At 41.7% G+C, this 16,872-nt stretch overlaps 2 protein-coding genes and 2 long non-coding RNA genes across 5 annotated transcripts in view; 2 read left to right on the plus strand and 2 right to left on the minus strand.

Moving 5' to 3' along the window:
- Window positions 1–889: 889 nt before the first annotated feature.
- On the minus strand, window positions 890–9,120 carry LOC148057619 (uncharacterized). Its single transcript, XR_015707922.1, has 3 exons — window positions 8,052–9,120; window positions 5,561–5,600; window positions 890–1,939 (listed from the first exon to the last, which is right to left on the minus strand). It is a non-coding gene; the product is annotated as an uncharacterized LOC148057619 (long non-coding RNA).
- Window positions 9,121–9,313: 193 nt separating this feature from the next.
- On the plus strand, window positions 9,314–12,164 carry CYCS (cytochrome c, somatic). Of its 2 annotated transcripts, none has more exons than XM_087773018.1 (3): window positions 9,314–9,471; window positions 10,537–10,713; window positions 10,884–12,164. In XM_087773018.1, exons 2-3 carry the CDS (start codon window positions 10,545–10,547, stop codon window positions 11,030–11,032), a joined length of 318 nt encoding a protein of 105 aa, XP_087629144.1. In that variant the 5' UTR covers window positions 9,314–9,471; window positions 10,537–10,544; the 3' UTR covers window positions 11,033–12,164. The 2 variants fall into 2 exon arrangements, with proteins under 2 accessions (XP_087629144.1, XP_087629153.1); XM_087773027.1 differs by having other exon boundaries at window positions 9,317–9,467.
- Window positions 10,913–16,872, minus strand: part of LOC148057620 (uncharacterized) — a 37,960-nt gene continuing 32,000 nt past the window's right edge. Inside the window, exon 2 of the long non-coding RNA XR_015707924.1 lies at window positions 10,913–14,629. This is a non-coding gene — a long non-coding RNA (uncharacterized LOC148057620). The remainder of the gene's footprint in view (window positions 14,630–16,872) is intronic.
- OSBPL3 (oxysterol binding protein like 3) overlaps window positions 14,629–16,872 on the plus strand; it is a 127,751-nt gene continuing 125,507 nt past the window's right edge. The window contains exons 1-2 of the mRNA XM_087772979.1: window positions 14,629–16,094; window positions 16,420–16,559. The gene's annotated coding sequence lies outside the window, so the exon portion shown is untranslated. The remainder of the gene's footprint in view (window positions 16,095–16,419; window positions 16,560–16,872) is intronic.

The raw sequence follows: 16,872 nt of genomic DNA on the forward strand, positions 1-16,872 counted from the left end.
ATGAGCGTTACAGTCTGACTGGGAATAAACTTAGGCTGGGAATCACAAGATTTTTAATGGTCACAGCAGGGAGGTTCAGCAATAGCTCTTCAATAGATGAGGAGAGGATCAGAAAACAGGCTGCTTCAGAATGGACCTGACCAGTTGCTGAAAGGAGCTACAACACGGTTGCCAGCAACAGCTGGGGATCATAGTTACTGACCCAATAAGGCCCTTTGCAGGCCCTCAAAGCACCAAGCTTCCAGGTCAAAAGGACCCTCTGCTACTTTGCAGGGAGTCAAACACCAATAATGTCAGCACTACCGCGCACACACAGGGACAAACATGATGCTCGTGAGCCGTGGAGTCTCTTTGGCTGTGCACAGCACATTCCCAAAGCCTCCACGCTCTAAGGTTGACTGTGGCCTCTCCAAGCCTACATTCCTATGTCAGACCTATTGTGGCTTATATTTCAGACTCTTCTCTTTCCTTTTTTACTTGTTGTCTAAGACAGGAATGTTTAAGAGAACTGGAAAGGCCATAGAGACCGTGTTTAAACTGCAGTGAAGAGTGGTAGAAGGAGAATGGGATTTAGCAATCCCTGCAGGGCTTTGAAGGAGCTTTAAAATGAAGCAGGTAAGCTACAGAAAACATGTAATCTGTTATTAGGAATTAGCCCTAGATGGCTGCAAGTGGTCAATATAGTAGCTAAGGATTAATAGAGCGCATTAACTTGGTGGTTATAAAAATAGTTAAGAGCAAGAGACAGGGACAGAACAGCTCTGCTGCCGTGTCATGCTTACTGAGCTGTTTAGGATTACTGAAAAGTGTGAACAAAAACCAACCAAACAAAAAAGTCCCGAAATACAATATATTTAAATATCTTAAATCATTTTTGTAAACCCTTTTGAAAATAAGAAAGCAGAAAAGGAAATTTTAGTGGAAAGCTATCTCATGAATTAGCAACTGGCCTTGCAAACAGAATGCAAAGAATACGCTTAAATTGCTATTTTCTGTGTGCTGACAGATTAATATTGCTGCTACCCAGAATTCAGGAACATAGCTAGTATTGGTTCAATGAATATCTTAAAGAACTGCAGCCAAGTAAGGATTAGAGAAGCAGAAACAGCACATAGGCATTCACTGTTCTTTTTTTTAACTGCTTCATTAAATGAGCGATTATTCAGTTGTTTCCCAGAGAGGACCTGAAGAGGGAGCAAAATGCCATTATATTTGTCATTGAGAGTTTTTTCATTGCAGTCTTCTAAGCTGTCCCATTAAGAGATCAGATATATTCCGCTCTCCCTTCAAGCACATCACCAGAGTTCAGGAGACTGCCAGGATCGTACACTGAATACACGGCTCAAACAGAACCATGCTTCCAGCTAGTCATAGCCACTGGACTTTCCTTTACAGGAAGAGATACTAGCAAAGAATCATGGCAGAAACATAAATCCCTGATTACTTTATTCGTGTGTGAGATCTTCAGGAGGCCAGTCAGGACACAGTGCCCCAGCAGTGCAATATTTTCCGTGCAAGTATTCAGAATACAAAGGGCTCAGTGGCTACCAAGAGGATATAAGGAAAATGATGTGACAGGAGTCAGACGGCTCACTTTCCATTTGAAGAGGATACTCGCTTTCTATTCCACCTTTACACATCTCAGAAACAATCACTTTTGGTTCTTAAAACAGAGATGATTAATGCATTTATTAGGGCACAAGAAGAGTACAGGAGAGTATCTAGAGAATTTAGTACAAAAGTAACTGAGCAGCATAATAACAGATGAAATTTAAAAGTGAAGTATGAAGAAACCTACTGCAAAGAACTCTTGAAGACAACTCAGCCACAAATGGGTTTTAAAATAGTTGTTACCTCCTGGAGGAATGATTTCAAAACCAGTGTAGGCTCCTGCCTTTTGCTCTGCCTCTAGCACCATTCAGAAGAGATTAATGTTAAGCTGCAGAGAAGACAGAATGTTATGTTATTTCATAATCCTTGTGTATCTTGCATTTAGTTTTGTTCAGCAGATTTCGTAAGTAAAAAAAAGCAAAAAAGCCTGGAAAAGAGCAACAATTATTAAAACCAGGGGATTAGTTACATCCCAAGAAAGGTATGTGAAAACTGAACTTGTTCTTTCTGGGGAAAAAAACAACCAAACCAAACCAAACAAAACCACACAAACAAACAAACACCAACAAAAAAAAACCCAAAACTATAAGCTACAACTTGGCAATGAGTACATAACACATTTACTACAGAAAAGTTTCAGCAGTCAGTTGCATCATGTATCTGTAAGCCCCTGAATGAAAAAGCTCTGGGACTTTTTGTTTGGTCAAATTCATCAGACAAAAGAAGAAACTTACAAAGTACACTCTGATTTACTTGTTTAGTTTTCTGCTCGGAATATGATGAAGGCAAAGAGCTTAATATCATTTCAAAAAAAGGCTGAGAGACATATCCTAGGAGCATAAGAAAAACATCTGCAATGCTAGTAATTTGGATTAAGTGTTCTCAGTGCTCTGAGACTTCATGCTTTAGGATAATAAGCTCATCCTGGGCAGTTTTTAGTGTCTGCAAAGCATCCAGCATTGATCGTTGTCAGAAACAGTGCTAAACCACTAATCTGCTCTGGTACAACACTGCACACGTTCCTGAAGTCCTACGTAAAAACAAGCAGACAATGAAGCTGGGATGTTAAAACCTGATTCTAAAACTACCAGCCAGGCAATTACTTGATTACAAAAGTCTTGAAAACTTCACGGCCTGTAGATCTATGAATCATGAACATGTTGTCTTGTGACTTCATCAGGCTTCACATTCAACAGCTCCTCTCGCTGCTATACACAGAGCCCTCATAGCTCTGCAGAGAACTGGGTATACACTTAAAAGCATTAAACCTGCCATAGCACACTAGTTTTATTTCTATGGGAGAACAGAGCTAAATTTGCCAGTTTATGGCCTTATTTCTACTTATGTTATAAATAGTTTCTCCTTTGAAAATCCTAAGGCAAGCAAAGCTTTTATTTTTTAAGACTCTCATCTGAATTGTGGGGCCATGCTACCGCTCTTATTTCAGGAAAGGTCCTCTTGTCTGGCCTATAGCTTAAATACAAGAACTGTGTAGGCTTTAGTAGATTACATTAGATTAGCATATCATCATTACATAAGGAGAACCAACCACACAAATCTCCTTACAAAAGGAGTCTTAATTTGGAGCTTTTCTCAGGGCTCAGTTGACGCTTTGGAGACTAATATGACAATATCTTCATTTAAGCTGCTGCAGAAGTACTTCTTACTCTACAGCTTGGATTATTCAGAAGATAATGTCCCAACTGATCATGTAAACGAGAGGACAGTAATCTTTGGCTCCCACAGATACACAAAGCAAATGTATTATCAAGGTAGACAATTGTCATCCCCTCCAAACAGGATATGGCTGAAATTCTTTCAACTGTTTGATTCATTAGAAAGAAAAATAATTTTTTTAAAAAATGAAAATGTAGTAGCTTTGACCAATTACTTGCCACCTAAAAACAGAAATTGAGGCCAGTAGAAATTACTGTTCTTGTAGCATGTTTTTTTTTGTCAGATGGCATCAAACTCTCCGACAATGCTCAAGGACATTTACTATAGCTCTATTATTTTAAGCTTTCCAGTAAACTGTGGCAGACTCCACAATAGCATGAGACTAGCTTTAAAGTTAAATTCATCATGGACTTAATAAAAGGATACCCTTTTATTTGTCTTTCAGTTCTTGAGCCCTTGAAGTTAATTTTAAAGTTCTTTTCCAAAAGCAACAAAATTACGTTTTTAAGAAAAGCTGAACTTCTGACAAATTGCTAGGCCCTGAATCTTTCAAATGGGAATGTCCTTGTGAGTTACCTTAATTAACTTTGGCCTTGAGTCCAAAAATGTTCTTTTTTTAAATTACTATCTTGAATCACCTACCTTTTTAGCCTACTTTTGCTATGAGAACTGGTTTACAAGGATTCAGAATGAGTTTTCTGATAGTAAAACAGACATTGATGCAGTCCTGTCCTAGGACAACTCTCACATTTGTAAGTCCTTTCTTGCTATTCCATGCTTCGTTGCAAGTTACCTGACTTTATGCTTTTGTGTTTTGTACTCACTACTCTTCCATACTCATCCAGACAAGATGCCCCTGTTGTATTACTTGCCTCAAACCATGAACTGATTACAGAGAAACTGTATCCCACGCTTCTGTCTATCTTATACTGAGGTCCAAGGCCTCATTCTACTCTTCTCTTGAGTCTACAGATAACTAGACACCTATCAGTCTACAAGCAGCTACTAGAACAAATGCTTGAGCAGGGCGGTCTGGTATCTCAACACAGAAAAGACAGGCATTGATTCAATGTTCTCAGCTGGAGGTCTGTGTCTGTTTTAAGCTGACGAAGAGTGACTCTGGATCTTCTTCACCTACCCAGCTCTCCACAGGCCAGATGCTGGGAATGACAGAGACCTCTACCTACACCAGACTTGGGGACACTTCATCATAAAATAAATGGGTACCAAATGAATCTCCACACCTGTGACATAAATCCACAGCATCAAAGAATGGACAAAGTACTTCGGTATTTTCACACCTGTTAAACTTATCAGTAAATTTATCAGTAAGTTGTGGCTTTATAACGGTTGTGTGATTGATTCAGCTGTGAAAATTTCTGGCAGTCTTCCAGCTGCCCACTCTGCTTCGCACTCTGGCTGGATTGGCTGGTGTCTCTCTACCTCTGTTACCTGTCATTTTTTTGATAGCTTACTGCAATGGTGAGCAGCATTGCCTCACCCTGCGCCTAACTTGAGTCTACAACAACGTCCTGGCCGGGCAATTCTCAGCATCTGTGTTCACCTGAAACCTCTCATAGTAGAATTTCCCTTATCTCCCGCAGTGCCAAGCAGTTGCAACCACAGCCCTACAAAACTCACTCTCCAAAACCACAGGAACAGCAGATACAGAAAGAACTCTCAAGCTGGGCCTTCACCTGCTAAGATCAAATCCTTCAACTGCCACTCTGCATCCTGGGGTGCAGAAAATATTTCTATGTCCCGCTCCCAAATACTTTATAACATAGGCATGTGACAACACAGCAGCAGTGCTTTTTAATTTTAGAACAGCTTTTATCTTTTCAATGATGGAAAATATGCATTGAATGCAATCCAGATATTCAAGTTAATATAACACTTGTCATTTAAAAAAAATCTAAAATCACAATGTTGTCTGAGACAACTGCACAAAGCATAAATAAACTGCCACAAGAAATTACTATAAACAGAGCTTAAAGTAAAACCAAGACTTGTTTGATAAAAATGTTACACAAAAGTAGATGCTGTGCACAAATTTAGCTTTGTCTTAAGAAGGAGCCTAATATGCAGTGACCCTTAGCAACTGCAGCATCTCAGACACTCTGCCTTTCCAGCTGTTCCAAGCAGTTGCACATTTGCCCTCTCTGTCTTAGACTGTTTAAAACACAGCAAGCAGCAAAATTAGAGGCACACCATTCATCAGGCATTTTTATTCACTCTTCCATCTATAATGTTTTCCATCTTTATTCCTCACCTGTTTGGGTGAATGGGTTCCTGTCTTCCATCCAAATGCCCTGTAAAAGACATAATAAACATAAAGCCATCAGTATGTTCCAAATGACAGGACTTGCACCGTAAGAGTGTTGAAAAGTAACCCTCAAAGCATGTGTTTGCCACTGCAGAATATTTTTGAAGAATCCCAGCATCAAGTATTTTTCAAGCCCAGCCCAGAATTGCTCTTTCATGTTCATAAACCAGGCTTTGAAAAAACTATGGAGAGAGACACCTTTGTCCCGAACAATTTCAAAGGCAAAGATATAAAAAAAGGGAGGTCTTCTGAACAGCTTCAGTACAGTTCAGAAATCACAATGAGGCAAATTAGTCAATACTGTTTTGTGAGGAGGTAATATTTATCACTTGGGTCATAACTCAAGCTCTTTCTTAAAACCAGCTCACACCACCGTGACACCACAAACGACAGACTCACCAACACTGGTGCAGTTAGCTGATAACTAGCAGCAGCTCGGGCGTGGCCCACATCCACACAGTTAAGAGGATGAAAAGAGGCCAAGGTACTGAAGCACCTAATCCCTGATGGTTTCAACACAAGAAATGGGTTCTAAGGTATTTGTCAAAGATGAAACAAGAAGTTTATCACTGAACTGATAAAAAAAAAAACCAAACACCTTCTCCTAGGTTCCAGTCTAGGCCCATAAGGCCATCTTTCTTCTTTTATCTGCAGTGTACCTCTTAAAGGAACTGGTTGGCTCTTTTGCCATGTTTCCTTTAGTATTGGACTTCACACACCTGGTTTATTTTTCCTTCCTTCAGGACAGAATTACATAGCAATAATTCTGATTGCAAAATAACTGTTGTTCCAGTGTGTAATGGTCTGAGGTAGTAAAAAGACAAAGGTATTTCAGGTGTAACCACAGTGAATAAATCAAAGACTAAAATACAAACCTTCTAGGCAAACAAAGGCAGACCAAGGCAAACAGTCTAATGAATGTTAATACATGTAGGAAAGTAATAACGCATTGAAAATGCACCCTGCGTCATTTTAGTTGACTCCAGCAATTCAAACCCACAAAGCCAGAAAAGCCCTGACTTTGTCTTCAGCATTGCCTCTGGAAGTCCCACAACATATTCTGTTCTACAGAGGAAGTCATACAATATGTGCAGGATTCACGCTAACATACACTACAGATGCTGTATTTAGCAGAGAAGTGTAAAATTTCACTATTACTCTGTCCTGTTGCAGAATGTTTCAAAACATAAAACACGGGGCACCTTGAACACCCCCCCCTTCCTGCACTGTCTACTTACAGACCAATTGTTACCACTGTGTAGCTCCAAATTCACACTTAGTAACATCCAAATGGGCTTAAACAAATTAAGTCAAGTCCTCTCCATTCAAGATACCTCTTATTACTGGTGAAAATACATCTTCTAAACTAGTATAGTTTTATAGTAGATAGAACCTCTGCTTCCACTGACAATACAGTATGCAAACGCCCAAATACTCCATTTGTATCATTTACCCCTTCATGAAAGGGTATTGCATCATGACTCCTGGCAGTCACTCACACAGCAGACATCTGAGTGGTCAGGTGTAAGGCAGAGAAGACAACAGTTCCTTTTACAGACTGATCTTTAGTATATTAATCTTTAGTGCTGAAAACCTCACAAGTTCAATATTTTCCCTGAGAGTGTTATTTCGTTATTTCAAAATTTTAACAAAAAGCAATTAAACTGTCTTGAATTAAGGCACAGTTTTCAAAAACAGCTTCCTGGAGAAAAATTAAAATAACATTGCTACAATGTCCCTCCACATGCATCAGAAGGGTTAACCATGAAGCCCAGCATGCAATGCTCAGTATGAAGCATACATATTTAGAGGGGAAAACAGAAATGAAGAGCTATAGATGCTTGAAGTCTGCATTCTACGAAGAAAGAGAGAACCTTTGAATGGATGTCAGTGGGCATCAGTCCACATCAAGTGCTTAAAGAAGCCTAAGAATTTACACTACTGTAATTTCTTAAAGCAGCTTAAAAGGTACTTTCAGCTCCTTCCTCTTTCAAAGATAAGAGAGACCACAGGTCTTATCATGAGTCTTGTGATATTAAGTTACATACATCTGGCTCCTGAAATCACGTAAGACACAAAAGCCTTGCTAAAATTACAGTCCTTACAATCACAGTAAAAAATCTAAAAACATGAGTGCACCATGAAGGTTCAAAACCAAATAGCAAATAAAAGAAACAGAGAATACCTTTTAACTAGTATCTTTCCATTCAACCTCCTAATTCTGGGATTCTGACATGATTTGAGTTTGGCAACAAAAGTCAAGATGACAACTTAAAGTGGCTCCATTGCACATATATTACCTCTACCCCCCCATGTATATGGATTTAGCCGTGTATCACAAGCAAATTCGTTTTATTGTGGTAAGTGTACTGTCAAGAAAATTACAGTGTTAACTGTTAAAGTTTAGGAGCGTATTAATAAAATATTTTGCATGTACCTAGTGATGAAATGTTAGAAACTGCACAAACATATGTGTCTCACGCTCTAGACACCATGAGCAACGGAAAACAATGTACTCTCTCCAAGCTAGGAAGTGGTAATTTGCTCAATATGCTTATGAATTGTCTGCAAAATTCTGCCGTCAGAGAACCTTTGATGAACCTTGTCCTCATTCCCTCTTGCTTCATGTTGGCGCTTCAAATGAGCGCTGCTCCACAGGGCAATTACAGGAGCACACTTACACCAGTCCCAGCACAGCGTAGAAGCACACACTGGAAAAGAAGTTTTTCAAATGCCAGACAGTGGGAAATTCTCACGGTTTTAATGTCCATCTTTAGGACATTCACCTCTTGTGATCACTGCCTTTTGATCACGAGACATTATTACACTAGGCTTTTTTAACAGCTCTTCTTCCGCCTTGCCAAGGAGAGTGAGATGGCGGTCACATCTGAAATTCGTTATTTAAATTCTGTTTAGAAGCCCACAATGTATGGGTATCCACACATCCTCTTCCAGCACCACGTTATCCAGCGTGCTGGGAAGACATCTGGGCCACCTTCTTTTCTTGTGGTGGTCCTGCCCGTAATAGTCTCATCGATTCTTCCAAACCACAAGATTTCAGCATCCTACATGAGATGTGGGATCCAACGGCGCACCCGCTCCCCCTCCAGCTAGCGCCCCCGGCCAGCCCCTCTCACGCCTGCAGGGGCTGATCCTCGCTCTTCCCGCCGGCGACGCTTCCACCTCTCCACTCCCTCGGCTCCCTTCAGAGAGCTTCTAGAGCTCAACGACACGCACGGCGCGCGGCAGCGCTTCGCTTCGCTTCGCTTCGCTTCGCTTCGCTTCACCTCGCCGCGGCCGCCTGACGCCTCCTTCCCTCACCGCTGGAAGGTGCCAGAAAGAGCCAGAGCACAGAGGCGGGGGCTGCCGGTCACGTCACGGCACGTCACGGTGCAGGCCCCGCCCACCGCCCGCTGAGGCGATAGCCCGCTCGGGGCGCCGCGCGACCCTTGCTTCGCCTTCCCCTGTGCGCATGCGCCCGGAAACAGCTCCCACTCCCGCGCGCCCCGTCGTTCTTTACGTACCCGAGTTACGTCTGACGGAATTCCGCAGGGAGGGGGAGGGGGAGGAAGCCCGGGGCCCGCCAGTCGCAACCTACCCCGCTAGCCTCTCGCGCCGTGACGTCCGCCTTGGCGGACAGGCACCGTAGCCAATTAGAGGTCTATAGGCCGGCACTTGATTGGGTGTCACGTCGGGAGGGGCGGGCCGAGTGCCGGCGTAGCTTGGTTGCGGCAACACCGGCTTACATAGGGCGGAGTACGGCGTGTCCTTGGGCTCAGACGCCGGACGGTGCGGGAGTTACCGGGCTTGCGGTCACCGCCGTGGGCGCAGCGTCAGCGGGGCGGCCGGGCAGGCAGGTGCGGGCGGCAGCCGGCGGGGCAGCCGCGGCCCGGCTCTCGGCCCGCCTCTCGGCCCGCCTCGGATTGGGCCTGGCGGGACCGTTAGTCCGGGAGGGGGTGAGGGACGGGGAGCTGAGGGCGGGCGGGCGGGGGCTGCTGTCGTCTGTCCTGAGAGCGCGATTCCTGCTTCCGTGGGCCGGGGCGGGGGAGCCCGAGGCCGCGGCCTAAGGAGGCGGCCGGGGTGCGGCGGAAGGTCACCGCGGGGCCTAGCGGCTCCGCCTCGGGCGGCTGCGGCCGGGGGGTCCGGAGGAGCGGGGGGGACCCGGCCTGCCCGGGCTCTGCCGGCGGCCGCCGGAGGTCGGGGGTAGCGCGGCCTGGCCCCCGCGCCCTTGAGGGGTGAGGGCGCCCGGCGCCGCGCTGAGGTCGTGCCAGGGTCGCGCCGCTGGCTTGGAGGGTCCCCCCGCGCCCGGAGCCGGCTCCGCGCCTCAAGGTCAGGCTCCGCGGAGGCAGAGCCGGAGCCGGGAGGTGCGGTTGCCCTTGGGCGCGCAAATAGCGTTGGTGCCGGCGGGGGCTCGGGAGGCAGCCCGGCTCCTGGGAGAGGGCAGCGGGCCGGCTCTGTGCCCACCGCCCGCGCCTCCGTCCAAGCTGGTGTGCTGGTGCCCTTTTCCAGCTGAAGTGGAAAACCAGGCAAACAGTCCTGTCCCTTTACACAAGATTATTCGTGACTAGGAAACTTCCCTATTAGAGATACAGAAGCTATATATGGAAGTTGCATTCAATTCACTGTTCAAAAATTATCTCCGTGCTGTTCAAATGCTGTGGGGCGATTACTTTGGCTGAGGGAAGGTTTTTCCTGGTCTTCAAGCATGTTTATCACCTTGATAACTTTTATGTGGTCTAATGATTCTATGTTAATCTTCAAACCCAGGAGCTATAGCTTGTGCATAGAAAGCGTGCTGGAGAATAACTAGACTGATGGGCCATATATATGATTGTGTAAACCAACAGGATGCTTTTAAAGTTTCTGTTGAATAGGTGACCTTGAAATTGCGATACTGACCTCTGTGTGTGTTCTTGCTGTAGTACTGAAAATGGGGGATATTGAGAAGGGCAAGAAGATCTTTGTCCAGAAATGTTCCCAGTGCCATACAGTTGAAAAGGGAGGCAAGCACAAGACTGGACCCAACCTGAATGGCCTGTTTGGACGCAAGACTGGGCAAGCTGAGGGCTTCTCTTACACGGATGCTAACAAGAATAAAGGTAAACTTTAAGCTGTTCTTATGAGTTACTAGGGACAAAAATACTGAGTTCTCGGTGATAGTTCTAGAAGTACTGAAATCTGCCAAAAAGTAAAATGATATGGAGGACAAGAATATAAATGTGTTTTGTTATTTTGAAGTCACTAACTTATCTTTTTTTCTTCTCTCTAGGTATCACCTGGGGTGAGGATACTCTGATGGAGTATTTGGAAAATCCAAAGAAGTATATCCCAGGAACAAAGATGATTTTTGCGGGTATTAAGAAGAAGTCTGAGAGAGCAGACTTAATAGCATACCTCAAAGATGCCACTTCAAAGTAAAAGTTATCTGCTGCCTTATTTATTTCACAAAGGAAATGGCAATGGAAATGTCTGTGATGAGATTGGTTTTTAAACTTTCTATTTTTACATGTACTGTCTAACCTTAAAATCTGTCTCACCCACCTGCTGATGTTGCTCACGGTGGGTCACCGGGGTACACACTTGTTTGGCAGCCATTAACTTAATGGAAACTATGTAATTGGGTTGATTTAAATGACTATAATGTTCAGTCATACTTGATGATAGAATTAAAAAAAAAAAAAAGAATTTCCTGCCTCTTGATTGTTTAAAAAAATCTGTAGATAATCACATAAGTAATTATCAACAGCATAATAGCTTTGATAGCCCAGCTCTTCCAGATTAAAAAGCAGGGTGGTTTTTGGCATCTTCCACCATAAGTTTTTTGTTAGGTTACTCTAAAGATTTAAAAAAAGAAAAACCAAAACAACAAAGGCTAAAAAAAAAAAACCCAAGATAATATTTTTCTAAAGCTAATCAATGCTAGGTGTTGTGGTATATATTAATCTGTCTAAAGCTTGCGATAAGAATGCATTTCATCTGACTTAAGTACTATTTGTGAAATGGAAGTTGTGCCCAGCCATTTTTTGTTTTATCTAGGGGAAGCACATTACCTAATTTATCCAGACTTTGACAGCTGCATGCACCAGTAGAACATAACTCCCCTTTGGAACCATCTTCAGTTTTTTAAATGTTACTGAAACCCTTTGTTCAGTAAATCTTCCAAAAACAGCCATTCTTGTTGCAATGAATAGAACAGAAAAACCTCCAGTTCTGGAAATACAAGTGCTAAAGACCAAGTTGAGAGTTATTAAATCTTCTTAATTCAGCAGAAGCATTCACCTAAAATCTACTGTTACAGGCAATTTCAGATGAAGGGGTACAGGATTGAATGCGCTGGTAGACTAAAACAGTCTTCCTCTGTGCTTGGCTGTAGCCAATGTCGCTACTTCTTAAGGTTCTGTTTCACACAGTGTAAAGCGGTATTTTTAATGTTTTAACTGCATTTTTTTCATATTAAGTGAATTGTTCAGGTGAATGTATTTACTGTGTACTGACAGTAAGGCATAACTCTGAGCAATCAATACTGTTAATTAAAAAAAAATTAAAAGTCTTGTTTGCTGTATGTGTCTGAAATCAAGTGGAAAAACAGTGGGAATGTAGAGAAAAGTTGGGTGTCCAGCTTTACATCGTTAGGAAACAAGACAAGCAAAAGCTCAGCATGAGAAAAAGTAATACTGATGGAGTTGGTCTGAGAAGTACTTACAAGTGTGGCAAAGTTAGAAAGTATTTTGGGCTAGAACTAGCAAATGCAAGCTCTTCCACCAGTGTTCTCTTCAATAGCACTTCTGCTGTTTCCTGAGTGGGACAGGGGAGAAAACTCAAAGTAGCTTGAAACCTGTAGCCGTCTGTAGGATTGGCTGAGTTTGAGTTATGTCAGGTGGAACAGTGTGCTTAATGACTGAGTTGGAAAGGCCTGTTATTCAGAATTAAGGAGTAAAAAGAATTAAGATTACTAACAAATCGTCTCAATGGTTGCTACCATGTATTTTGTGACTTTGTCAAACTGAACGTGCAAGCAGCAGTTTCTGCAAATGGAAAGGCAGACTTAATGTTAACCAACAGCAGCTTCTTTACTAAAGGCTTGTTAAGAGATACCTTCAAGTTGTAGTAGTTAATGACTGTTCTAATTTTCAGAAGTGATGTTAATTGTAGCACCTTTATGGCTATATGGAACTTAGCTTTCACTGTGGCAAAATCCTGATAGTCATAGATAGAGTGTAACCTTACCTAGCTCTGCGGTCTTTTGAAATTATTACGGTGGATTGCATGGAGAGAGTTGTGGCACTTTCTGTTTTGTCAGCACCCTTATAAGATGACAAAAATCTTTGTGATCTCTGAACTGCTCCTCTTCCCTAGTTGAGCTGGAGAAGAAATGGACTGTAGAGAAGAGGATTTTTCAGTAAGGTGGCATTTAATTCTGCACAGGCAACAATTTACAAAAAGTTACCGATCATCAGGAAAACTCTTTCAGGAGAAAGCAGAGTGATCCTTTGTACAAAGTAAGTAGGGGACACAATTTAGCTTGGCTTGTTCTATCTGTGTACCTCGGAGGCCTTGGTACAAAGACAGGTGTAGCTTATACATACCACTGAAGATGGAGGAAATTGAACTTTTGAATTCTAGACTGGGAATGCATCCTTGTTTACATTTTAGGGAAAAGACCCTTCTGACCTTTAAAATTTCATCTTTCTCTCTATGTATACAGCCCTAGACAGCAACAGCTTATAAGATTTGTTGTAGTAGATAACTAGCAGCCATTTACCACTGGACAAACACAATACTATAGTAATTCTACTAGTGGATCAGCGAAGTGAGACTATTGAAATGGAAGAAGGTTAGATTATCAGTTGTTGGGGTAAGTGTTAATGCAAGTGCCTGGATGGGTTTTTTGGAGGGTGGGAGGGAGGCGTCCAGATCGGTTGTGGAATGAAGCTTTCATTCCTTGATTTCTGGTTTTGTAGAACAGGAGGAGTGGGGTTTGCCTTTGTTTTATGAAGTAGCAAGTTTAGTGGTCTTTCTGATAGTGGTATCAGTTTAGACGTTTGGTATTTCAGTGCTTTCTTTACAGTTCCAAATTAGGGAATCAAGGCACCATTGCCAAACATTGCACCATCCCACAAAAATGGTTCTTGGCTACAAGTTTACAGATTTGATGGAGCATGCCTTTAAAACTGATCTTGTAATATTTTCACATGTAGTTATGCAAATGCATGAAGATTGTCAATGTCAATAATGACTGGAAAAAAGGTAAAATTCAAAAGTACACTTTTTTGCAGTATGACTGTTCAAAACCAAAACAGGTAGGATACTTTTAAAATTATAAAGTTATTATTTATGCATCCCAGTGAAATTTAGTGATACAGAAGCTCTTCTTTATTTAGTCTTAACAATTCAAGTGTAATCATTCTACAAACAGCTAAATTTGGGAAAGTTCCATTTGTAGTTGTCCATGCAATTGTAGATAATTGCTTCAGTTGAAGATCTGTTCATTTTAATAGATCTAGTCTTGTGTGGGATTATATAGTACTTTCATTTTTTGGTATAAAATACAGTATCAGTGATCCAAAACAAATGTGATACATTTCACTTCTCTTACAGGGGAGAACAGAAATTAAACAGCTAATAGTTAAGAACTATTAGATATTCTCATCTCGTGTATATCAAAGGCCATTAAAGTGCACACATTTACCTCTGCAGTAAGCCTTGTCATTTGCCTTTAAAACACATCCTAAAAACTCTTCCAGGGCCAAGGCCAACAAAATTCCCTGTGTTACTGCATATAGGATGAGTTGAACTGTTTCAAACTGATGTCCTGAAAACCAGGTTATTCTGGGAGGGGAGCAGCCCAGAGCTAGCAGTAGGAAATGTTAACCCTGGGGAATGGTGTGAAATCCTCTCCCTTTCCAGCGCTGTAATGGCTGAGACAGCACTCCAGGTAGTTATCGCCATCTGCTCGTGATTCAGAGCTTGCATGTAAGTACTTGCATGTTTTTTTTCCAGGATCGTTCTTTTCATCTGAAATACAGAAAATATTTGAATAATTAGTTTCTGGTTAGAGGTCTCACAGGAGGTAAGAGACGTGGATGACATGTTTGCTTCTGTGACAGGATACAGATTTATATCCCCAAATTTCCAGAAGGCTGCCTTAACCACCAAACTGAACATGTGCGCTGGGAAGAAGATGCTGTATGCCTCTGTTGGAGTTGTCATTATGCAAAAGGAGAGCCAGAAAGAAAATGAGCAAAGGAGGAGCTAACTATAGCATAGTGTTCAAAACACATACCTTGGAGCAGGGGAGAAGGTGTGTTCTTTCCAGGTTGTTTATGCATTTAATTTTAAACAGTCTTGGATAAAAATAAACCTGGCAGTGGAGACCAGAAGTCATTACTCTGCTGGTTTTACATCTCATTAACGCTGTTCACTGCAGCTTGCTCAGACAATGTGAACCCCTGCCTTGTTCCTTTCAGAATCACCCACTCTCCAGATGCATCTTCCCCTTCCTCGTTCTCCATGTGTTAAAACATATTTTTGTATGTAAGACTGTGCTGTCCCTGTCTTACCACACTGCCAGTCTTTTGGTCATAAGCACTCAAAAAGCTGTTGATGGAAGCATTGAGTAGGGTTCTCATCCTTGCCATAATTGCTGAAATTCACTGCTGATGTCCCCATTCAGTCGTGACTGTCTGGTGACAATTTCTTTTCAAGACGTCCGATGGTTCTTAATCTATGTGACATTGCCTTTTATTGATCTTTTCTAATTGTGAATTTTTAATAGAGCTAACTAAAGCAGCTAGAGTTTTACGTGGCTTTTACCTGCACTATGTCTCAGATTTTTTTTTTTACTGTGAGATGTAGCATGATGATGTGAGTATTCCCTCATGTGTAGTGCTTCCAGACAAATAGGAAAAACGCACCACATACACTGAATTTTAAAAATGGTGTTGGTGTCACCTACATGCCACTGGTAGCTGCAAGAATCTGGTGCTCTTACCCAGGTTTCATTGCAGGAATGTGCCTACACTGACCGTAACCAGCCTTTCCCTTAAAGCATTTTTCGCATTTCTCCTTCCACTGCTGACTCATTGTTTGGAGAACAGAGGGGAATGGACTTCTCCACATCCTTACTATGTTTCCTATAGGACCCTTTCATTTTATTTCCAATTATTCTGTCAGTTTACTTGCTATTGATATTAGATCTGGAGTTCTTCCAGTGCTGTTTTTAAAGGAAAGTTACCACATTTTCAGTTCCCAAATTTTTGCCATAGTTAATGATTTTAATTCTAATTTTCATGTACAAATTATCATTGGTTAGCTTACCCATCTGGTCTCTCTCTTCTTCATTTTAGGTGTTACTGTTACAATTTATACTTCTTTTGTATTGGCTGAACTGCAGACGGCTTCTTGTACTTTACTATTCAGGTGTACTTTTTAATTTACACAACTCTTAACTCTGTAGTGGAGTGTTTTTTAAAGATTCCAGGTAATGACTTTACTTGAAAAATCCTTCTTTCATTTCTTTTTTCATTGTTTAAAATCTTTTTTTTTTAAATTCACCGAAAAGGGTTCGTTTTTTAACTATCCCTCACACAATGATGTTATATATAATTATTTTGTATACACCACTGTTTTGGACCTGGCTATTCTTATATATTGAACAAGAATTGTGTCCTTCACGTGGATACGTGGGAAATAGTCTTTTCTTGTGAGCCTCGGAAACGCTTCCAAACAGCAATCATGGTTAAGTGCTGAGAAACTTCTGTAACTGGCACTACTTGATCAGTTTATTGCTTACACCAAATGAACAGGAGGGGGAGCCAATGTACTAAAAAGCTGCGGAAGAACTCATAACATGAAGTAATTTTGAACAAACCTCGGACAGTTTGAAAGATGAAGTTCATTTGTACAAAACAGTTTTGCTGCAAGTGCTCAGCAAAAAGCGCTGGAGGTAATTAGTACAGCTGAATGCATTGACATGTCTGCAATAAGTTAAGGGTCTTCTGAATTCTTAAACTGATTAATGTTTCATATTTCATCAGGCTAGCTCAAGTTTGAATAGCCTGTATTAAATTTCAACCTATTCAAATGGTAAAAGATTCAGTTAGAAAGCAAAATGTTTCTTTCTGATCAAAGAATCTTAATCAAGAGTGGCAATCTCTAATGCATACTCTGGCTTTGTTCCTACTGTGGAGCTCACATTGATATCATCAATTGAAGTATTATGCTTGAAATGAATATACAGTTTGTAATATAGTTTCTCC

Source organism: Nipponia nippon, unplaced genomic scaffold (genome assembly GCF_047370975.1).
Source record: "Nipponia nippon isolate SJK-2023a ecotype South Korea unplaced genomic scaffold, ASM4737097v1 scaffold_1, whole genome shotgun sequence".
Taxonomy (NCBI): Eukaryota; Metazoa; Chordata; class Aves; order Pelecaniformes; family Threskiornithidae; genus Nipponia; species Nipponia nippon.

Excerpts from the sequence above, each read along its gene's own strand:
- CYCS (XM_087773018.1), top strand. The coding sequence starts at position 10,545 with ATGGGGGATATTGAGAAGGGCAAGAAGATCTTTGTCCAGAAATGTTCC. Across the intron at positions 10,714-10,883 it reads GGATGCTAACAAGAATAAAG|GTATCACCTGGGGTGAGGAT; the intron begins GTAAACTTTAAG and ends TCTTCTCTCTAG.